Source organism: Ornithodoros turicata, unplaced genomic scaffold, assembly GCF_037126465.1.
Source record: "Ornithodoros turicata isolate Travis unplaced genomic scaffold, ASM3712646v1 Chromosome32, whole genome shotgun sequence".
Classification (NCBI taxonomy): Eukaryota; Metazoa; Arthropoda; class Arachnida; order Ixodida; family Argasidae; genus Ornithodoros; species Ornithodoros turicata.
Genome location: NW_026999357.1, coordinates 1,329,624 through 1,353,389, shown reverse-complemented (window position 1 = coordinate 1,353,389; position 23,766 = coordinate 1,329,624). Strand labels below are relative to the sequence as shown.

At 45.6% G+C, this 23,766-nt stretch overlaps 2 protein-coding genes across 2 annotated transcripts in view; one reads left to right on the top strand and one right to left on the bottom strand.

Annotated features, from left to right (window-relative positions):
• The first annotated feature begins 1,405 nt into the window (after window positions 1–1,405).
• Window positions 1,406–6,455, top strand: LOC135373807 (uncharacterized). The gene is made up of 12 exons (XM_064606873.1): window positions 1,406–1,449; window positions 1,580–1,770; window positions 1,965–2,054; window positions 2,109–2,156; window positions 2,226–2,261; window positions 3,181–3,237; window positions 3,378–3,428; window positions 3,548–3,619; window positions 3,718–3,783; window positions 4,202–4,419; window positions 4,657–4,816; window positions 6,325–6,455. The coding sequence occupies exons 1-12, from the start codon at window positions 1,406–1,408 to the stop codon at window positions 6,453–6,455; spliced, it is 1,164 nt and encodes a 387-aa protein (XP_064462943.1).
• A 12,324-nt stretch (window positions 6,456–18,779) lies between these two features.
• Window positions 18,780–23,766, bottom strand: part of LOC135373805 (uncharacterized) — a 30,691-nt gene continuing 25,704 nt past the window's right edge. The window contains exons 7-10 of the mRNA XM_064606872.1: window positions 23,445–23,578; window positions 21,698–21,857; window positions 19,986–20,110; window positions 18,780–19,030 (exon numbers count right to left, since the gene is read on the bottom strand). Of these exons, the coding sequence (XP_064462942.1) occupies window positions 18,780–19,030; window positions 19,986–20,110; window positions 21,698–21,857; window positions 23,445–23,578 (670 nt within the window). The remainder of the gene's footprint in view (window positions 19,031–19,985; window positions 20,111–21,697; window positions 21,858–23,444; window positions 23,579–23,766) is intronic.

Below are 23,766 nucleotides of genomic sequence, written 5' to 3'. Positions count from 1 at the left end.
GTGCTACTGCATCACATATTACAGCTTGAAGCTTTACAGTCAAGTGCCTTCCTTTGATTTCAATGCCATTGGTTGCCAAATTCTGCATTTCGTCCAGAAATGGCCTCAAGAAGGTTTCCAAACTCGGTGGCTTGCCGGCACCACAGTAGATGCTCACGAGAAAGGGCTGACCAGTGCCATAGTTTGTCACTGCGCATACTATTGGCCAAAAGCAGGTGGAGGAGCTCTTATAAAGTGGGAGGCCATCAATGTTTACTTGGAGCTTGATGCCAGTTGAAGCCACACAAGTTTTCATGGCTTCCATGATGCCGGTCCTCAAACCAAAATGTACAAAAGTTCCACCCTGTTCCAAAGGAGCCCTCCGTTGCGTGCCCAGAATGGTTCGGGCGTCCTTTGGAATCTGATGGCCAAACGATATCAGCAGTGAAGCAATGTCGTTGAGGCAAGCATGGGACATGTTATGTTTCATAGAAATCTTGGCTAATCTGGTCACTAAACTATCGTCCGCATGTTCAGCGGTCGATTCAACTTCTTCATCCAGAGAATCACCATGGTAGCTGTGAAGAAGCTGCTCATCTCCTTCTAGGTCGTCGCATAACTCGTCCCAGGATATTTCAGAGTCTGTATCCCCTTCGATAGAGTCCGACGTGTTGTCGTCTCCAGTAACGAAATGCTCAGAAGCTTCGTCTTCGGACTGACGGCTTGGCTGCAGTGGAGGTGGTGGAGATGATGCTTCACTGTTCTGAATTTCATTAACAGCGTCTTGGAATGCCTTCCGTAGCGCGCGATAGCGAGTCGACCTTGACATCACAGGAAGACGGGCACTTCCTGGGTGAAAATGGATGAATGAAGTGCTATGCGCTCCACGATAGGGAGCGGGAGTCGGTCATTGTACACACAATGAGTACGAAGTACGAACACGTTATCTGAACGAATAAATAAATATCCAAGAATGCAGAGATGGATGGAGAGCGGGCGAAAGCACGGAGTACACTAGCTCGCCATATTGAAAGGTTGTGTCAAAAGCAGAGCTGTCCACCTTCGGATTTAAAATTAAGCCCCACCAGAAAAGAAAACAAAAAAACACGTAGAAACGAAACCTTCGTTACTTCACATTTTATTGTGTTTTAGTTCCGTGCTATTTCAATCCGTTTCCGAGCTATCGCTCGCATTCTCCGTTTCCGTTTTTTTCCGTTTCTGCTCTTCCCACCACCACTTTCAGCGCCGTGTTTGATTGCTTGTGGCCGGTGTTGTGTAGTCCCACGTGTATTTCACCGCGTTGGGAGTTGTCTCTTTACATTTCGTGTTGTTCTGCCAGCTGTCCGTGGTCCCGTGTCCGTGCCGTGCTTATTCTCGCAGTATAACTGCTTGTTGGTGCTTATTTGTCAACCGAGTCGCCGCTGTCATGGCCCCTGCGGCGCGGAATGGGAAAGCCGAACGAAAAATCAGGTTTGTACAAATGATTATTTCACAAGAATTGCTTGGTGTGGAACATTAGATGTCCCTGATCACTTTTATCTATTCGCAAGCACTGTACAGAGTGCAAATCACGTGTCTGACTTCTTCACTTTATGTGCAGCAAGCTGTACGGCATCATCAAGTTCGGAAATGATACCGTAGAGCTGGTGCCGACGAACTGGATAATTGATGGAAGGGTCTGCCTTTGGCCCCCGAACCGGACAAACTCGCAGATTATGACCATGGTCAAGGCGCGGACAGAACCGGAGGAAGATTGGGTGCCGTACACCTGTGTTGTCATGGCAACTTTTAGTGAGTGTATAATCTCAGCGTATTTATTCATGTGCCGTTTCAGTACCAACTGTTCGGCACAAAGAAAGCCAATTAGATAGTATTGCATTAGCCTTTGTATTAAGTAAATGAGATGTACTTGGTTCTTTACTGGCCATATAAGTAAACGGCCGAGATGTTATTTGGTACTGACGTATGTTTCTCGTGTGCAACAGACAGCTACAGAAAAGCAAAAAAAAACCTTCGTGACGCGGAGTACACCTCCCACTTGGACACAGAGACAAGTGAGGATGAGGAGGAAGAAGGTACCCACGGAAACTTGCATTGGTACGGTGCTACACAAAATTTTCTTCTTCCAGCTGAAGTGTACCAGCCAGCAAAAAAGAGAATGCAGCTGCCACCGCCACGTGAGCCTCACATTTATTAACACCAAGTTCTTACTCACAACGTTGTCTGTTTGGTTTCGATCTTTTCAGCAAAAAGTGTCATTGAAGTTCCAACACCTCCTTCAGGTGAGGGCTTGAGGAATTACTGCTCAGAGTTGCGAATTTTGGGGCAAATTTGGTACCGTTTTCTTTTCTTTTTTGCTAAGACCGTGAACTGAGATTCCGATGTAATGACTTGTTGCACATCCTGACATGGTCATGTTTCAAGGAGACTTGCGTGATGAAATCCAAATAATTCCCGGAAAGCACTGGATCTGCTAGGCCTGATACTGGAATCCTAACTGTGCAGGTTTATGTTCATTAATATTAGTCGCATCACATTGGCAGCTGGGCTTTCAGTGCAGGCACACTTAGCTTTTCAGTAATTCATAACATTTTTTTGTCTCTTGTGTTTCACCTGAACATTTGTAGTCCACTCCAGTCATTCCTTACAGACAGTGGCGTCACTAGGGCCAGCTGCACACGGTGCGGCGGCCCGGTCCGTCACCCCCCCCCCCTCTTTCTGCTGCCATCCTCCTCCTTTCGCGGCACAATCCCTCAGGCCCACGCCGTGCCCCGTGTAACCATGTGCCACTTGTGCAGTTCAGATGGTGATGGCAAAAGAAATCAATAAAATAAAATAACCAGAATACATGCAGCCGCATTTTACTTAGAACGATATTATATACATGACGTCGTGCTCTTCCACCATTTTACTCGTTTGATCATAAACAGGTGCAACATGTGGCGTATCCTTATGCCACCAGTAGCACTGCCACGATAAAATGCATTTTTTCGGACGCTATGACGTGGCCTCGACCATTATGGGTATTTAGGTAAACGATGCGGTATTTGGTGACAAAGCCTTTGCGAGCTAACGGAGACGCCACTTGTTGCCCTTCGCACTCACGAAATCCGCTAATGAGAATCGGCGAGAAGTCACCATGAAGAAGACTTCATGGTGGACTGAACTTGCAAAGTGTGACATCATTTTTATTTCTGACAGCAGAAGGATCTCAAGGTTCCTCATGCAGTAGCCAGGATACACCATCTCCAGTGCACCGTATGTTTTTTGTTTCTACTATTTCTGCTCCATAGGAAAGAAAGCAGTTTCATATGGTTGCTTGTGGGAACACGCATGAGGAATTTTTCATTGATGTGAGTTTATGACCTGCAAGGTTATTTTGTTTCTGTCCTGATAAGGATCCCAAGGTCGCTCATGCAGCAGTAAGGATGTGCCATCCATAGATCACTGTAAGTTCCCTGGTTTAAAAAATACATGGAAAATCTGTTCGCGCAGCTCGTGGCATGTACAAACATGATTGATGGATTTTATTGCCCAAAATTATAAATTGTACTTCCATTTCCAACAGTGCAAAGCCCTCGCGCCCGGTCACCATACACGAGTCATGGAAGCAGCCAGGAAGCTCAGTCTCCAGTGCAATGTAAGTTTTCCCAGTACTTGTGCACGAATGTACTTGTACCTGTGTGTGTTCCATCAACAACTAATGTTTTGTAACACATGCATGTGTCCCCCTCTAAGATGGGCTGCCAAGGGCAACCATTGCCAACAGTCAAGTGGGAGAAGGCGCAGACGTAGACCTGAGTGGTGAGTCAGTCTAGATTTTCAGTGCACTCTTCCACGTTTACATTGCATTCCACCATAGGAAAATCATCCTTGGCATCCAACGAAATAACGTGTTTATGCCCAGTTAACTAGCAAAGCAAATGGCATTCCCCTGCAATAATTTCCTTGTCTTGGGTGTAGGGGCTAGTGGGACCCCTCATTTGTGGCACCCCTAGTGCTGAGAAAAAATGCCTTACTGCCTTCCGATCACCGGGCTGGATGAACTATCTTATATTTTTCTGATGGCATGGTCAAGCAGTGTTCTGGGTAGTGGGGAAGAGGAAGAGGCATTAATTGAGAAATGGATTTTACTAGCACCCGTTAGGTTGTCACATCTTGTATCTGTTCTTATGTGCTACACACATAAGCTGTGCATCTATATCCTTCCTCTCTCTCACAGCGTTTATGAAAAAGTCGCTCAGGCTGCTGCTTGAAATCAAGGGAGACATAAGGGACCTCACCCGGAGGGTGGCTGCGTTGGAGCAAGGCAGCGCCCCACCGTCATCAGGAGACTCGACAGCGGACGTCGATGACGTTCTGGAGGAGCCACTATCCACTGTTGAACAGTGGGACATCCTCGAGGACAAGCTACAGGACAGCGTTTTGCGAAAGAACCTGGTACGTTATTGGAATAATAGACATCGATCAGACAAATGTCCCTCGGATGTAGCCATGATGTCTGGCAGACAACATTCTAGTTCTGTGCAGCTAGTGCCGGTCTACCACACTTGCATCGCTGTTGTAGCATTTGACATCATTTGCTTACAAACAAGTAGAAGTCTATTGGACAAAACTGGAGCACACATTTTAAGAATTGGAACTGTCACACTTAGTGAGCACTTTCATTTGTTCCAGGTGGATCGCCTTGCTGTACATGGGGGCAGCACACTGAATGATGTCGTGCGCATCATCATGGAGGCGTGCACAAGGAAGTCGCTTCAGCAGCTAATGACTGTTGAGGGCCGTAACGGAAAAAAGGCGTTTAAAGGCTCGCGCCTTTTTACTTGTGTCATGAGTAAGTAGCCTAGTCAAGTGACAGATACTTCAGCTGCAAAAGAGGCTTTGGTAATGGAGACCAGATATTCAGGTAGTCAAAATGCTGTTTTAGCACCTAAAATAAGCACTAAGAAGCCTGAAATAGGCACATATTGGCACCATAAAACCTCCTACTCCAGGGAATCAGGTTCGGATAAATTTTCCCTAGGTCCTATAAGTGGCGACATTGCTAACAATGACTAATTGCAATCACGATATCTTGGTACTTCCTAATTTTAACTAATATGCTCATGCTAGCTTTATCACTGTACCGGGAACACGTCGATTTCAATTTACCTATGTAGGTGTCCACGGAATCATTACCGATGTTACACGTCATCCGGGGAACTCACGTTAATGCTGTGCACCCCGTACCCTGTTGTGAATAAATCTAGTCACCAGATTTGCGTCACAAAATGTACCATTAGATTCCTGTGACTGATACGAACCAGGCAAGGGTTATGGCAAACAATGCCACACACAAAAGCCCAGAAATTGACGCTACAAGACACGGAGGAATGCTTAACAAAAAAAGGGTACAGGTGCGAAAATCAAAATTCTCAGTCACAACTTAACACAAGGAGTGACAGCATTCCCTCGCCCACATGCAGCATGACACCCAATGCTCCTTTACCATTTAGCTAAAGATGTCCATTGTTTGTTCAACAGTGTCCTGTTTGCAGATAGTGGCAGTGGTAGGCTTATACATTGGAGATTATGCTAATAATACACAGAAATACCTGTAAAAAGCATATGCTACTATTAGGCAAAAGTACACGCAAAAAAGGCATTTGTACTCAAAAAGCCCAATATAGGCACTAACATACAGGCAATACGCATTTTGTCTGAAGATCTGGTCTCTAGTAATAATGCGTTTTTGTACCCTTCCAATTTGTATACTGCTTGGGACACGCTTGTCTGTAATCTAGGTTTTGCAGCGTTCTGTGGCCTACGTGGAGGACTGTTGCAGGTAATGAGTAATAAACAGGTACTGTAGATCTCTCTGAACCTGTCTATTACTACCTGCAACAATCCTTCACAGAGGCCGCAGAAAATTGCAAAACCGAAAAATCCAGATTTCAGGCAAGCATATCCGAAGCAGTACATAATTGTGACCTGTTGACGATTCAGATAAATGTTAATCTGCCCAGTTACGTGAATTATGTGACATGTATACTTAACACCATGTCTACCAACTTCGAAATCTGGGGAATTTTAACGTCTAGGGGAATTATCTGTATAAGGGAAGATTGTCTATTTGAAGTTGCCATGGTGGCCCGGACTGTGGGCCGTTGTCGGATTCTCTTTTCCCATTGGTATTTCCTGCCGTCTCCGGTGTAAAACAATGTTACATTATGGCGTGAAAGTCAGGAAACTTCATTGAAACCGCCGGAGAACCTGAAGAGTTTGGGGAATTCTAACAGTAAAGTTTGGTATGCACCCGAGATGGATGATTAAAAAAATTGTTTTGTTTTGTTTTGTTTGTAGGCGCTATCCACAAGAGGATGGATACCCTGAAGCAGCCTGTGACTGATAAGGAGATCACCTCCAAGATTGGACGCTATCTCACGTGTGCTGGCGATCGTGAGGGAGGTCGGAAAGAAAGATTAAACAAGTAGAGAAATATAAGTGTTTTCTGAACATCTTTGTCGTTGTGTTATTCTTGTGGCTTGTGCAACAGTAATTAAGCAAGTTGTATTGGAAAAATTCATCGGGTGCAAGTCTGAGAGGCCAGTTGGCATGACATCGGGAACAAATCAAGTTCGATCGGCCCAATGTCAGGGCCCGACATCGGCCCAACGTCTCTGCCCGACATCGGCCCAACTCCGGGCAATGTGTCACTGCGGACATTGGCCCGACATTGGGAATGTTGGCAAGAAGACATCGGGCCGATGTTGGGCCAAGATCGGTGTGCTGCTTGGGGTGTCGCCAACGACCACGCCGAGCCAGTGGAAGATGTTCCTATAGTGATATAACTTCGCAGGGCCTTGAGCAAGAGGAAGCGTCAGGGATCGAACGTGCATCAAAAGAAGTCGCCTCTGCGACCTCTGAAAGAAGGAAGGAAGGAAGAGATTGGCCATTGCCCAAGGAAGAGGAAGCCATTGGCAGCGATGCCTCTTCTGAAGCACTAGGGAACTCCCAACGGTGGCTCTGGGAGACCAGGTCGGTAATGACAGTGATGACTTTCACACTTGTCTGGCAATTGATGATGACGGAATAGTTGACGAGGTGCCAGATATGTCGGCGGCGTCTGATGAAGACGATGTTGTCCTAACCAAACGCGCCTACTCGTCGAGTGGGTCACAGGAGTCAGCTGCGCTTTCGCAGAAAAATGGATGGAAAACCGTCGTCTCCAAGAAGTCCCATCACAAACGGAAGCTCAGACAGGTCACCAAGCGTCCTGAAGAACCCCGCCTCCCCTTGACTCTTGGTCACAAAAATAGTGACGTTTAATGTAAGAGGCTTGCACCAACACAGGAAGCAGTACTGGTTCTACTTCAAGAAACGCATTTTAGCAGCCGCCCAGAGGCTGGAGATTTTTGAGAATAGGATTGCCGTCACGTCAATTTTGTTTTCACCGCGGTTTCGACGATTTGTTCGCGGGCACTCTTTGGACTATGAGGGAAGAATTGTCTCAGTGGATGTGTGTGTGCGGGGACGGGATCAACGTATATCGTATCAGTGTATGCACCGACGGACTACCGTGAGAGGAATGATTTCTTTTTTTCAGATGCGCTGACCCCTACATTTGAAGAAAAATGTTTGTTCTACTGACCGATCTTTTTTGTTTGTTTATTTATTTTTTGTGCGGTGCCAGATGCGAGATAAAGTTTGTGACTGTAGCGCCAGTGCTTTACCGCAGCAAAAGAGGGCGCTTTCACATATTACATACAAACATTCCACCACTTCGGTTTTCGTTTTCAGCGGACGACCACGAGAGTACAATACAGCAAAATATCAGGTAAATATTAAATGTGTTTATTACTTGTCTTGCGTTTTCACCTGCTTTCCTGAAAGGTTTTTCACCTGAAACGGTTATCTCACACCTTTCTCTTACAACCGTGTACAGTGAGCGCAAGCTCGCTTTAATGTAGCAAAATTACTGCCCATGAACCGGTTAAACCGGGACCGAAAAAAGTAACGGCTCCAATCCCTGTAAATGTTCCAACCGCTGACCGATTCTTTCTGTCTGTGTGTGTGCGGGGTGGAGGGTGTTCCCCCTTAGACGAACCCGAACCGAACCGATATGCCTGAACCGGTACAAGCTGATAATTTCGGTACAGCGGAGCTAAACCCGAGCCAAACCACTATGCCTGAACCCGAACCGGACCGAAAAAAATACCGGTTCCGATCCCTGATTCCTGCACGACCAGATGACATTCTGAAACAGCAATTAGAAGTTCGTTCCGTTATTTCGAGTACTTGAGAGTGCATTTGGGATTACGGAATGCCGCTCAGACATTCCAATGCTTCGTAGACTAAGTCGCACAGGATGTTCCATATTGCTTCTAATACATCGATCAACTGCTGATGGCCAATTTGGATGAGGAGCAACACACACAAACAAACGCTTCCCCCACTACGGTATCGTTGTCAAGCATGCGTTAGATCACGCGTTCAACACCTGATCACCAGACGGTGCTGCTGGCCAAGCATGAAATCTGACTCTCGTCCCAGGCAGCAGACAATATTGGGCACATAATCACTGGGTGTTGGCAGTACCCGCTTTCCCACGAGTTTCACCGTATTGGTTCAAACCTGGCAACATGGGACCCACATTACCAAGTTTAAACCAGCAATGAGGAAAATGCCGCCAGTATGGGCCCCATGTTGCCGAGTTTGAACCAATATGGGAAAATGCCCCCATATTGCCCATGTGCACCCCATATGGAATAAAAATTCAGAAAATGGGATGTACCTCTATTGGTACTTGTACCAAATGCGCAGGCAGCACGGCAAGATCGGAAGTTCAAGCGTGTGAAATGCTCAAGTCAATTCGTTGTTACATCCATGAAGTTCCCGCAGATGATACACATTGTTCCAGTCAACATACCTGGCAATCCCACTGTAACATGCACTGTACCTTAACTGGCACACTTGCAATCCCAATGAATGTTTCTGACGGATGCTTGCCATTGGTGGTTCCTCGGACTGCCTGGATCATCGAGCAAGACGGCCACGGCACCTATTCTTTGTTTTTAGGACGAGGCAGTCTTTTTTAAAGCGATGCAAGGTGGATCACTCAAAATATCTGCAGAAAAAGAAAAGAAAAGATGAGAAAAATTTTATTACAGTTAGTGGTGGATATTACATCGGATAATGCGTTCTTATTACTACTCATCTTTGGCATTATCACGGAAAACTCACGCAATATCGGCTTGGCCAATGTAGGCAGCCAATATTGGTCCAATAGGGGGCCTGGTTGCACTTTTCATGTTGCACCAATATTGGCAGCTCATATGGGACCGGTATTGGCCAACCTGGCAGACCACATTGGTCCAATATTAGGCCAATATTGGAGTGCTGCCTGAGGTCTGTCCTTGGTGCTCTGACGTCATTGAACAGCTTCAGTCATATCTTCTTCTCTACGCATGTCTGAAAGAGGGCAGTTCTTTCGGCGGGTTGAATCTCCTTGTGCTCATATCGGATGTGACTTTTTTCCAAGTTCAAAAAGATTGTTCCCAACACATTCTTCAAACTTCGAGTGGCATGATTCGCGAACTCCCCCTCGGAAGCCCCCCCCCTTTTTTGTGCCTGGAATCGGCCACACAAAGAATCATCCAATCAAAAATAAATAATACGATATTGTTGGATAAAGACTCCTGGACAGCAAAAAGAAAAGAATGCACTGACTGGTAATCCAGAAAATGTGTGTTCTAATCCTACAGCTTGCCATCTTTTTCAGTGACTTCCTTCTTTCGCCATGAATTTCTTAGGCACTTGAGGCATTGTGTGTATTTGCCCCTTCTATGTGTTCAGAACATCAATTGCCATCATACACAGTCCAACTGAAGATGGCTTGGGATGACAAAATTTGACAAAAATTGAATATTAGATATGATTTCGCATCGAAAAATGGCACGGCCCGACCCGGGCCCGGACCTTCATATTTTTATGCGGCCCGACCCGGCCCGGCCCGGCCCGGTGACCCAGTGACTAGAGCCCGGCCCGACCCAGAATCTAAGCAAATAGAGCCGGCAAGCAGATCGCGGCATAGTATTTCCAGCCGCGACGTACGCGCTTCTGGCGATTATCAAACAAATTTATCCGTAAATTTATAAGGAGAGAAGACAAACATGCAAGTGATGGCGGTTTAACACCATAACCGCACCAGACGAAATTAAATCCAGAACGTACGCGGGCATGTGCATTATCGTTACATTGTCAAGATTTTGCGTAGGTAGAGGATTGTGTCGACAAACTCCTTCTCCCAGTCCATACCCCTCTCACCAAGCTTTGCCAAGTGATTGTGAAATACGTGAGGAGTGAGGAGCAATGTAAAGTGGCTTTCAGAACGTTCTAGAGGGGCGAATCATATGCCTAATGCAGTATCCCTTGCTTGTCTTTGCAAAATATGCACAGGAATGACGCAAGCGCATGATGATATGAACAAATGCATCTCCATTGTGTGGAATTAGCTGCGTGGCCCGGCCGCGCCTCAGTCTCGGAAACATATTTGTCGGCCCGGGCCCGGCCCGGCCCGCGGTGATGGCGTATTTTGTCGGCCCGGAGCACACCGCCAATAACAAGGCCGGGTCGGGCCCGAGCCGGGTCGGGGGCCCGGGCCCGTGCAGGGCTCTACTCACCCCTCTGAAATCGTCTCCGTCTCTGCCATCACTCCTCCTTTAGAGCCAGTCCTTGCTTGCAATAACTTTGCCTTTAACAACCAACACTTCATCCAGGTTCATGGCACAGCCATGGGTTCTCGCGTTTCCCCTAACTACGCCAATTTGTTTATGGGCCAATTTGAAACTTTAGCGATGGATTCATTCCCCTTTAAACCGCTGCTTTTCCTCCGATTCATTGATGACATCTTTATTCTCTGGTCTGGTGGTGAATCAACTTTGCAATCGGTTTTTGATCATTTCAATTCTATCCGTGACACGATCAAATTCACATGAATTATTCTGCAACATCCATCAACTTTCTTGATGCGACAGTCTCTTTCAAGTCTGGTCAGACTACCACTAACCTCTACAAGAAACCTACTGATAAGCGGCAATATCTTCACTATGACAGCTACCATCCCAACAACCAAAAAAGAAATATAGCTTATGGCCAGTTTCTACGCCTTAAGCGAATCTGTTCAGAAAATGATGATTTTATTAAACACGCTCAAGAAATGTCCTCCGACTTTCTAAAAAAGAAGTGATCCTGCTCAATTCGTCCATGACTCAGAACAAGCCTGGTTGTTATCCATGCGGTCTCAGACGCTCTCAGACATATGTCGGCACAGTTCCCTTGGAAGTCGGCCCAGGACGCACATTCCCCCAGGGCGTCAGTCGTGACGTTGCCCACATACGTGAGGCCGACAACGGCAAGCCCTTTCACCATCACCACCACCACCTTATCCATGCGGTGGCACGCGCTGCCAAACTTGTAAATTTATCCTACGATGTGCTATAGCACGAAGCGCGTGTTTCCGATTTTATTTCAAAGTACACCAATCCCTCCATTGTAATTCATCCAGTGAATGTTATTTAATATTCTGCCACAAATACAATGTCCAATACGTTGGGGAGACCTCTAAATCCATGAGAGAGAGATTCTACGGCCGTAAATTCGATATTCGTAACAACCGCCAATCTCCACTATCCATCCATTTCAACCTTCCTGACCACAACTTTGAAAATGACCCAAAAATTAATATTTTAGAATCTCGATTTAGCACCGATATTAAACGTACAAATAAGGAATCCTATCTAATATACAAATTCAGATCCCTTCAACCCCATGATCTAAATCTGAGCCCTGGATCCTTGTATCAATTATTTTAATTATTGATGCGTACATACACATTCATAACATTCATATTGATACATTCATTCAACACATTCATAACATAACATATACATACAATACAGACATGGAGATATACAGTACATAGTACTAAAAAGGGGAAAAACTGTACAACTTCATGTGTCAGTGAGTGAATGCAAGAGGAAAGTTTTAAAAACGTTTGAATGGGAGGTAAAGATATCAACAGAGGGGTGAATTACGTTTGTCAGTTGTTAAATACGTACGATCGGATTTGCAGGCATATGGTGGGATAAGTACAATATATTCGGGTTACATTGACAGGTACGGCGATATGAAGCTGATGTAATAGAGATGGTGTATCGAGAAAACTGTGTAAGATCTTATAACAGAGCATAATATCATGAAAACGACGTCGCGTTGAGAGTGGTTGGAGGTTAAGAAATGACATTATCTCAGTATACACATACATTCTAAAGTGAGGGCTTTTTCTTAAGAATACGCTATGTACAATGTGTAGAAATTTCTTCTGGACAGATTCAATCCGTGACGATTCAGTGCAGGAAAGAGAGTTCCACACTGGAGACGCGTATTCCAGTCGCGGTAAAATTAAGGAACGATACAGGTGAAGAAATACAGAGTGTGTGGAGAAGATTTTGCATGTATATGTGAGCAAGCCAAGAATTTTGAGAGCTGAAGACCGAACGTAAGAGACATGATCATGAAAACGCAGCTGGGAGTCGAAAATGACCCCCAAATCCTTCAGTACATCGACACGCTTGATGGCATCGGAACACATGTATGTATTGCATATTATGTTAGTTTTTCTTGAGTAAGTCACATGTTTCGTATCAATGGATTAATAGTCATCCCACTTTTAGAGCACCATTCAATTACAGAAGAAACGTCAGTTTGTAGCTTATGAACGTCATTTGGGTCGTGGATAACTTTAAATATCTCCACGTCATCGGCGTACTGAAGAACATGAGAATGACGAATATGCCCAGCTAAGTCATTAATAAAGGCATTGAAAAGGAGCGTCACCAGAATTGAGCCTTGAGGAACACCTGAAGGGGGAAAGTAAGGAGAAGAAAAGGCACCGTGCACCTTTACGACACAGCATCTGTTACTCAGAGACCAAAAGAAGAAAGCAATGAGGGCGTTTCCGAGACCAGTCATATGAAGTTTGTGAAGTGAAATAGTATGGTCCATCATGTCAAATGCCTTTGAAATGTCGAAATAAATTTAATCTACTTGTCCTCGTTCTGAGACACAAGGAGCCACGACGGACATAAACGATACAAGATTGGTGACAGTGGATCTGCCTGGCATAAAACCATGTTGTTGTTCACATATCTGCGACTTGAGAAAAGAAAACGTGCGATCATAGATTGCTTGCCCAAATACCTTTGAAAACGCGCACAGTAGACTGACAGGACGATAGTTTGACACATTTAAAGGATCGCCAGACTTGTGGACTGGTACGACAACCGAAGTTTTCCAGCAGGTAGGGAACACACAGCCTCGTAGAGACAGGTTGAATACATGAAGGAGGACGGGTGCAAGGAGGTCACCGTAGGCTTTAACGAATACTGCAGGAATTTTGTCGGCCCCTGGGGTCAAAGTAGGTTTTAGCTTCCGAATAGCTGCGATGACCTCCTCGTGGGACACTGCTATACAAGGAAGCTCGGAGCTCGAATTCGCAATTGGCTGTGCGTTACCGCGTTTATATATTAAAGAAAAATGTGTAGCGAAGAGCTGAGGCATCAGGGTTAGGTTAGAAGATACCCCACCGTTACTGTTCAAAGCGCATAGACTGTTTTCGTTTTTAGAGAGACGCACTTGTTTCCAAAATTGTTTAGGATTACTCTTGAGATCCATTTCAATGGATTTGATGCGATTGGCATAGTCACGTGATTGTGCCTGCTTAAAGAGTGTCCGGTAGTGATCAAATAGTATGTAGTGTGTTGTGGAGTTATGCTTTTTGAATTGCCGGTGGTGGAATTTTTTCTTCTTTAGGTGAGATCTGGTCTCCTTCGAGAACCAAGTAGGGTATCTATGAACATTCTGTATGGTCCGAGTGGGGACAAAGGAACTTATACCTGAATGAACAATATCTGTAAATAAAACAGCAGCACTGTTAGCATCAGTGGCATTGAATACGGGTTCAAAATTAGCTGCTGCGAGATGATGATATAGACCAACGTAATCACCTCGACGAAGATCGAAAATATCAGATGCTACATGATGATTACGGAAAGAAGTAGGCACGGACACTGCAAAAGGGGGGTGATATTTGTCTGGTGGAATCAACGGGGAAGCAGGCCTAACAGACGTAAAATTGGCCGAGCGGACGAAACAAAGATCAAGGAATTGTCCCCTATGGTGGGGGCAGTGTTAACTTGGGAGAGTGACAAGAAATCGGCAAAGTCACGAAGACAGTTTACACCGTTTAAACCGTAAGACGGTTGAGGAAAGTTGTTGAGCTTCGAAATGAGGTAGATTGAAATCACCTAACATCAAGATGTCACAGTGTCTATCAAGTGATGGCTCCAGGGACACAAGGTACTGGGAGAGTTCTGACGGATTAAACAATGGTGGGAAGTAGTGGATACCCACAAGTAAGTTGGGGTCATTGGGGCGATGAATTTCTGTCCATACCGACTCAGGGTATTGCTTCAAGTCGCGGCGACGTATAACTTTCAAGGCATTGGGCACTGCAATTAGGCACCCACCGCCACGTGCAGTAGCTTTCCCAGGAACAACGCGATCTAAACGGTACAGACTATAGCAATCGGGAAAATAGGCGCTGTTCGGGATAGAGTCATTTAGCCAGGTTTCAGAAAGACAGATGATGTCGTATTCGCACTCACACACAGCTGAGAAAAAGCTCGAACTCTTCGTACGCAAACCACGCACGTTTTCGTAGTACAGACTTGTCCACTCATTCTTGACTGCCATCCGTGGGAGCATGTTGGTCGGAACTGTAGATCATGCTGCTGTGGTGCCGACCCCTGAACTGCTTGACTAAGCAGCCAGAGGGCCACACCGCAGGATCGTGAAGGAGGTCAAAGGCAGCGTCGTCAGTTGAGATGTGGAACGAGGCATAGGTTTCGTAACGTGATTTTAACTTTGTGCACTTGATAGACGAGGAGTCAGTTTTCTTTCCGACGAATGCAGTGATGTCATCTACAGTTGTCGCAGGAAGGAGCTTGGTGACGAATAGTGCCTTGTTGGCGCGGCGCGGTTCCACGGCACTTAGGCCTTCGGAAATCGACGTGCCGAAGAAAGCTCTGGGCTGAGATGCACGTACGTTGGGCATTTCAATCGGCGGCATCTCACCGTTAGAAAGACTTGGTGAAGATGTGTTACCTACAGGTAGTTTAGCGGCCTGTGCCGCGAACGTGACTCCCGGTATTCGAGTCAAATCCTTAGATGGGGCCGAAGTAGGGAGGGAGGCCGGTTGCGACGACACCACATTTGCACGAAAATTCGGAGTGACGGCTGCACCCCTACGAAGAGAAGCTTTACGCAGTTCAGCTCGCAGAGAGTTGATCTGGATCACCATACCGAAGAAGATTCGTGAAACTCATTTTTGAGTTGGGCGTTATCACGGCGGAGCGCGGCAACCTCGTCGGTCAGGAAGGAAATCCCCTGAAGGGCAGCTTGGAGTAGGGAAACGAGGTCAAGGCCATCCGGTTGGGGCAGGGAGAATCCCCGTGGGGAAGCCGGAGACGATGGCAGGTTGGTCTCGCTAGGCTTAGTGGTCCCCGGAGGCGATGGCACAGAGTCACAGAGCGGGCATAAAAAACGACTTACGACGTCCGGAATTTTGGCATCCTCGGAGGTAAGGTTCATGCATTCAACATGCACCCGTTTGTCGCACTTTGTACACTTCAGAGTAGATTGTTTACCGTAAAACGGCAGAGCGCAGATGACACACGTGTCGGCACTGGGCGCCATCTTGAATAATAATAATAATAATAATAATAATAATAATAATAATAATAATAATAATAATAATAATAATAATAATATTTAATTGGTGCCCAAGAACGAAATATCCCAACCAATTTGTCTGCCAGGAGGTAACTCGTGTTTAAAAAGTACGCGTAAAAGTGATGTCCTAGTAAAAGGGTTGAAAGTTGCTGCTGTCTGCGGTGTGTTCTTTGTTTCCGTCGCCTTCATTACGAGATTCCTGTCATAATTCCTGCCGTTATTGAGGCCCTATACCACCACAGCTAAAACGTCTACTGACTTTCCAAAGAAGACGTCCATGAAGATATCTTGTGGATGCGGCATGAAAACATCAAGACATTCCCTACGACAACACGTGGATCATAATGGACGTCCAAAGGATGCCATCAATGTCCCAGCAACGATGTCTTTAAAACACCCTGAAGAGATCTATGGTTTACGTGGTTGTAGCTCCCGAACCTCACTCAGAATGCACTGACAACGCGGTACGGTGCCATATGTACGAAATACCAAAAGTAATTATGTTCGCAATATGTGTTATTACAGTTCCCAATATTTTTTTACAAAGATTGTTAGTATGTTCTGATTTGGTAGTACGTATACAGCTTTCGCCTGAATATTGCGTGCAATGTGTATCTTCTGGGAACCGCGGCCCACAAACCCTGGGTGGTTCCGTATTCAACACGCCGTAACACCGAAGAACACGAACAGAGCAATTGAACAGAAGATGAGTTGTTTATTTCCTTACATTTTCCAAAGCAGTGCAGCAACGTTCCGCCTCTCGACCCAGAGAAGGAAAAAAGGCCCGCAACTGCCTTATGCCGTTGCTTAAGTAACGTATCGGAAATAGGAGCGTCTCCTCCTATCACACAAACCTTATCAATCCCTCCAGGAAACATGCACATGCGCCCGCTAATCGGAGACGGATGGCCACAACCTAAACAGGTAGCGTAACTCCCATGGGCCCCTGCGTCTCCAGTATGATGCTTCGATAGAGACCGTCAGCGCCATCCATCTGTTGCGCGGACTACTAGGATTGTAGATAAATGACGTCAGAGGTAAGGTCCCTCATCTTTGGTGGGGGACTTCCATAACGGAATATTTGGCTGTCTTAGATGTTATCATTTCGTCGGCATTTGTGAGGGTCTGGTATTCCAAGAAAAGAGGAAATAAGGGGGCGAAATCATTCCCGTGCTCGTTATTTGCACAGAACACCACCCCCACATTAGTTCGAGCATTAGTCGATCAGGAAGGATCTTGCAAGACAATGTAAATCATAGTTCTTTGTATTTCAGCATCATTGCATATGTCCCCTCCAGTACGTCGTCCTTGAGAGGATCTTCAAATTCAGAATTTATTCCTCTCACGCTCTCGAGGCTAACGCGTAGACGCATCAACAGGCCTTTGAGGGTCGTCCGGTCACACGAGCGCTGCGCAGTGGGGTCCCAGCGTCTCCTGCTTGCTTGCGATGCTTGTATCTCGTTCACAGAGTTGTTCATTGTTCACGCTTACAGGGTGCCCACCGCAAGTTCTGTATGTCCAGTCATAAGTATATCACTGTATGCAAAGAATCCTTCAATCTATTACCTTTCCCGCCCTGCCTTTGCAGCAGCGATGTGTATTTTCGGTAACAATGATCGCTAGACATTGCATATCCCCCTCCCCTCGAAAAAAGAATGAGAAGTTCCCAACACCCCATGAGTGAGAGGGAAGACATTGCCGCATACCATCTGTTGTAGAATGAGACACAACATTTATTGCTTGTCGCTGTGCCTCGATGTTGAATATGACGATACCATCTTTATTGTGATCAAGAGTGCTCAACGAGTTAAAATATCAAGAAAGTACAACTGACAATGATCATTTATAATGGTAAGTTAACCCTGCAGATACCATAACCGGCCGTAAAAGCCGCTTGTTCCCACCGACATCACAAAGATGAATGTTGACAAAGTCCGTATGGGATGTATGGGATGTCCAGTGCTCTTGCTCTTGTAGAAATCACAGTGCCCCATCGACGTTCCACACATTACCACTATCAGCTTCTTCCTCTGTGCAATGAAAGACGCAGCAATCTCATCACTGCATCCTTTCCTTTTTAGCACTTCGGGAACACAGTGCTTGCTGTATTCCATGGAACTGGAAAAGATGACATTCAAATGCATGCAAACTCTGACATAGCCTTTGATCCGGTGTAACGGGAAAATCAGCGTCAGTTGTGCGTTGGCGAAAAGAGGCCGGATTAAGGTGTGTAGAAATATGTGGGACCACGTTGCATTTGCCACATTGGCCCAATATTTGCAAGATTGGTTTCCGATATTGGAACAATATCGGTCCACTTTTGGTGTGATGTTTGAGAGCATAGATTGAGAAGTTACGCGTAAAAAAAAAAAGAAAACAAACTCGTTGCAAGTTAAGTTACCGTGTGAAAAATGTAATTATGTTAATAATGAGGTTCTTCAGCCGGAAACGTAACTCGCAGCTACTGAGCTACGTAAAAAGTTAATTCCAAGTTACTTCGCATTACGCACGTGCAGCGCGCATGAGCAGCTGAGTTAGACCTCGAGTTGCTTGCGGAGGAGCGCAAAGCGTGGAACCCAGCCCTCTCCTTCCGATTGGTTTCGGTTCCAGTCTGTCCACCAATGTCATGATGACGTTTCTCAGGACGTTTTGCATCTTACTCCCTGTAACCGCAGAATGGTTCAGCTTCATTTCAATGGCAGCGGTTATTACTTCCTGAACAGAATACCGTCATTGATTGAATGTCACGTTTCATGGCGAACAATGCCATGAAGTAACCTGGGAGGAAGCAACAAAAAAGTATCTGGACGTGAGTGAAAAGCAAGTTAAAAGTAACTTGGAACTTAACTTAGCCTGCTGTGGCAAGGTTACCTGAAAAAGGAACGAGTTCCTCTGAAAGGAACTTAGTACCAGTAAATGTATGCCAAGATGCCATTAGATGCATTCCATGCCTCAAACCAAACGAGTTACTTGTAACTCGTTACCTCGAACTCTGTTTGAGAGTACTGGTCCACTTCCTTTATCACGACTGCGGGACCGCACAAGTAGAAAACCACATACCAGCACTGTTGCTTGCGCATCTCGTTGCTCTTGTCTGCATTGTCTGGTTGTTCATTGGGTTTTAGAGTACTAACGCCGTGCTCCTGCGTGTATTTTGTGCCGCACTCAGTGTCGGCGTCGGTCACTGTTTCCTTGTTGCACTTCGGTGCAGTCCCACCTGAAACAGAACATACGAATATATGTATAATTCAGATATCAGTAAATTAATAAGACATAAGCAGCTGATTACAGGAAATCTAACCAAGACTAGGTAGTGGAGAATTTAGCATGAAAACGACAAGATGCTATGGGGCATTAACGACATGTGTGCTAAGTGTCTCATACGATGTTGTGCTTTTCGTGTTAAATTCTGATCAGGGGTGGCAGCACTAATCGCGGCGCCCATTCCTTAAATCGCGTTTTTGTGAATATATGGTGGGAATGTGGGGAAGGAAGTGTGTCCAGCTGCAGTACCAGTCAAAGCTGCGATCGTTGAACGATTTCAAAGAAAGTTTCAGACACGAAGGGCGCACTTTGTTTGCTTTGTTTTCCAGCGACGAATATGAGAAGAGCCGCGTCATGTTGCACTACTTTGTGAGCAGCCCGAAACCTGCTTATCGCCTCACGTGAGCCAGTGGCACTCTTTGTGACACAGATACGTACATACGATAAGATAAAAAGGGCTATAAGACACGATCGCATTCTCGTTATAAATTATCATGAGTGTATTGCTTTATCCTTTGTTTGCACCTTTGTTTCATGCTTTAAACCAACAGAACACAATGAATAGCTGTCGAAGAGGAGCATCCCTCGAATTTTCCGTTACGAATGAGAGCACTTTTATCGTTTGACGTCACAGTCAATGGGAAGTGGCTCGTGAGAGGATCGCGCTAAGCCTCCGCCACGGAAGCGATTCTATAAATTGAATTCTGCTGTAACAATATATTGTTCGGTATGAATATTTTACGAGAATGATTTTTACATGTGTGCTTGACAAACTAAAACCAACTTTTTTCATATAGTGAAATTTCTTTTCCATGCTCCTTTAACACTGGTGTTACCAACGGGGCTGTGGCCAATGAAGCAATGAAGTGCGCATTATGCCACGATATTCTTCTCGCTGTTGTACTTACAGTTCCACTTGGAAGTTCCACATTCATCGCGTACTTGCTCGAGGAACATCTCAATAAAATCTGGATCAGTGCAACCGTAATGTTTCAGAAATCGTGGAACACAATCCTTGCTGTATTCCATTAGACTGGAAAAAAGGTTGAAAATGAGGTGGGAAACGAAAATAGACTGGCAAATAGGAGGTAAATTAGAAATGCTTGACATACTGAGGTTTATTAAATTGTCACGTGGTCGTTGATGGGTTCTCTTAGAACAGGGCCCGTGACAATTCAGGGAGAGTGTGCGTGTCGTGGCAGTATTCTACTCGAGGGATTTCAGTGGAATAATGTTCCGTGTGTATGACACTGGAATGGGCATCTCTCAACGATTATGGTGCCGGAAAGGAGTCGAAGGGCGGTGTCTAGCTGGTGCATGATTGCGAGAGGGCAATACCCGAGACAGGTAGTGGACATAGTCTTTTCGTAAGCACAGCAAAGTGTAATAGACGGCGAACTCATATCTATTCAAATACCTCCGAAGCGGCTGAAGATGAATAAGAGAAGGATTGCATTACCGCGTGAACAGTTTACATGAGGGGGTCCCAGCAAGCCGCCCTTTCTTTGCACGAAATAAGAGTTCACGAATATGTGCGTATAATGCCTCACTATCTGTGTTCATTGCTTTGGTTCACGTCAGTCACATAATAATGGATGTGATGTCGTAAACACCGTCGCAAAGCTGCCCGTTAATCTCGGTCTAAACCCAAGAACACACTCTCATCCCAAGGATGTTCTAAGAGAACCATGTATGAACAGGGGTGGCACCCGCAAGAAAGTCAAATCTGATCCGCAATTCATGCGTCCTCATCGTCACTGTGGGGCACTATATGGTGCACTCAGGATGTCCTCAGAACTCGATTAATGACAACTTTAGGACAGTGTGATGATACATTAGAGACGTAATCTAGTTTCGTTTAATTGTACTTTATTTGCTTCTTCCTTTTCTTTACCAAAAATGGTAAATGATACGAAACGAATTGTCCCGATGTGTTCTATTTTACTGATTCCACTCACTTTGGTAAACAGCCGCAATTTACCTGTACCGTTCCTGTACATCCTATGACGGGCAACGAGCTCGGCGGTTTCGAAAGAAAGCATAGAGAAATATCAGTTATCAAATACGGAGAAAAATCATGAGGAGCACTAAGTTCGAGAACCCCACTTCCGAAGGTATATTAGAATTCCGTTCTGAAGATAAAGCACATATACTCTACAGGTACTGTTACTCAATAGTTTGTGCTTGTTAGCCTTCCGTAAATTCGAGAGTCCTGCTCGCCTCCGACACAAAGCGAAGTGTGCGCTGTCGAAGTCAATTACGCAAACGATCGAACAATACACAAGCGAGGAATTGCTTGAAGCATTAACTACCCTTCGATGAAAAGTCTGTTTCTTAATGACACTGGCTTGATACAGTCGGGTAAGACATTTGAAAGTCAGCAGAACAGTCAGCAGTGTGACAGTATCGTTTCTCTCATGTTTCTATATTTTTCCATGATAAATTCCCAATGTCTCATAGAACGTTTTTAGGCAGATAAATTCTACAGAGGACACTCGCCCCCAGGATTGCCCTAGAAAACGAAATAAATGAGGTGTGAGAACAGCTTTGATCCCCATATTCATTATCACAACGCGGCTGCGCAACCTTAACGTCCGCTTGCACGTAGAACAGCGCTTACCAGCATCGTAGTCTGTGCACCTCAGCGGGGCTCATATCCCTAGGTTGTAGGTCTGCACGATGTTTTGGAGCTATGGTTCCGTGCTCATCCGCATATTTGTAATCGCAAATTTTCCTCGCGTTGGATAATTGCTCGTCATCGCACTGTGGTGCAGGGACGCCTGAAAACGAAATATGTGGTATAAGCAGAGTCCCCAAACAAACACGCGTCACGAATGTAAGAACAGACTGTTCTTCCTAGACCGTTTTCTGTCCCAAACATCAGTGGCCCTCTTCCTCGCAGTATTTTCTAAAATTCTTTGTGGACCTTACGTCAACTGGGGGCTGGTCAAAGGGAAGCTTCCGTAGATCTGGGACCAATAGGAGGATATATCGTCCCCCCGTTCACTTCCCTGTTCTCTCGAGTATATTGGCATTCGTTCTCAACCTTGGAACGTCAGGCGTCGATTGGAATTGGCGAAGAGCGTGTATCTTATGCTAGTGGGGCATCGCCATGTAAGAGTGCTAACACCGAAGATAACAATACAAGCAGCAGAGACAGCTAGCGAACCTAACAACTTTTTTTTTTACACGGGAGCGACACGCTAACAAGACCTCGGAAACTACATCCCTCTGTTCCAAACTCCAAAGGCCGAAACGCGTGGGCCTTTTCTTCCCGCACCAAAACGCCGCACAGTCGTGGGCCCTTGACGACGTCATGGTGATGACTGTGGCGTTTGCGACCGCCCGAAACGCACGGGACGTCTATAGAGCAAGAGATCCGGCGTGCAACGGGTACCAGTTCTTTTTTTTAACACTGTCTACGTTTAAAATTTTTATAATACGTGCTCCAGCAACAACGGATGTCGCCTAGACAACTCGAGAATTAATATTTCTTTGCCTCCAGCGGCCGTCGTGAGCAATCACTGGTCGGAATGGGGCAAAAGTCTCGCGTGTGTGTGCCTGGTCCAGCAGCCTAAGATGCCTTCTGTGACCTAACTGTCCTACATTCGCTTGTCCTGGTTCCTTCCTGTCTTAGGGTGGTCCGTTTAATTCCTTTTCCTCCTCTTTTTCCTACCAGTCACCCTGTTAGGCACGTGAGTTGTCTCGTGGAAATTAAACTTCTGCTGGTTTGAGTCGTTCGTCCCCCTAGTTGTGTTCAGTTTCGCACTTTTTTATATTACGCACAGAAGATGTTCTGTGATCTCTTTGCGGACTCCTGACTGGTTGCTGCAGAACAAGAGATGCAAAATTTTCGGACATTTTGAAGCACTCGAAGAAAAAAGAAAGGATTTTGATTTTTCTGTTTTTTTTTTTCAAAATACTTTTTAAATATGGAAAGAAACGCGGCTACTGCTGAGTCGAAGCATTGCCGTCCAAAGCACATCATACAATGAGCTACTGCTCATCCTCTTGGCATAAATGCTGAGCAGATCATCCCATGGGACAGCGATAGGTAATTAGAACATCGTGTGCACTCCGACTAGAACTCTGACATTATGCGATCGCGATGGCGATCGCTTGAAGCGGCCAGACGGAGCACTCAGTTGGTGGTTGTTGGCGGATTAGAGGTGCCTAAGGCATTGTTGGCGGGCAGGAACCCATCAGAGGGACGAACATTCACATTTTTCAATTTTGTCGCCGGGCAATTCTGGGCTATTTTTCCCAAGACCAGGAAAATACAAAAAAAAACGGTTTATTCCTCAAAATTTTCGTTTTCCCCGGGGCTTCGCATCTCTATCCAGAACGTCACTTTCAATAACACCCACCTGTACAGTCCCACTTGGATGTTCCACACTCAGTTCGTATTTGCTCGAAGAACACCTCAAGAAAATCTGGATCACTACATACGAACTCTTCTTGGAGTATTTTCGGAACACAATCCTTGTTGTATTGCATTAGACTGGAAAGAGTTGCATGCAAAGACGAGATAAATTGCAGATATTCGTAACGTAGTGAGGGCTAAGAAATTGTCACATGGCCATTGATTGGGCCTCTTAGAATAAGCAAGAAGGCGCGCTGCGCGGAAGATGTGAAAAAAAATCGTCTCTCTCTTTCTCTCTCTCTGCATTGACTACGTTAAACGTAAAA

Excerpts from the sequence above, each read along its gene's own strand:
- LOC135373807 (XM_064606873.1), top strand. The coding sequence starts at position 1,406 with ATGGCCCCTGCGGCGCGGAATGGGAAAGCCGAACGAAAAATCAG. Across the intron at positions 1,771-1,964 it reads TGTTGTCATGGCAACTTTTA|ACAGCTACAGAAAAGCAAAA; the intron begins GTGAGTGTATAA and ends CGTGTGCAACAG. Across the intron at positions 3,784-4,201 it reads CGCAGACGTAGACCTGAGTG|CGTTTATGAAAAAGTCGCTC; the intron begins GTGAGTCAGTCT and ends TCTCTCTCACAG.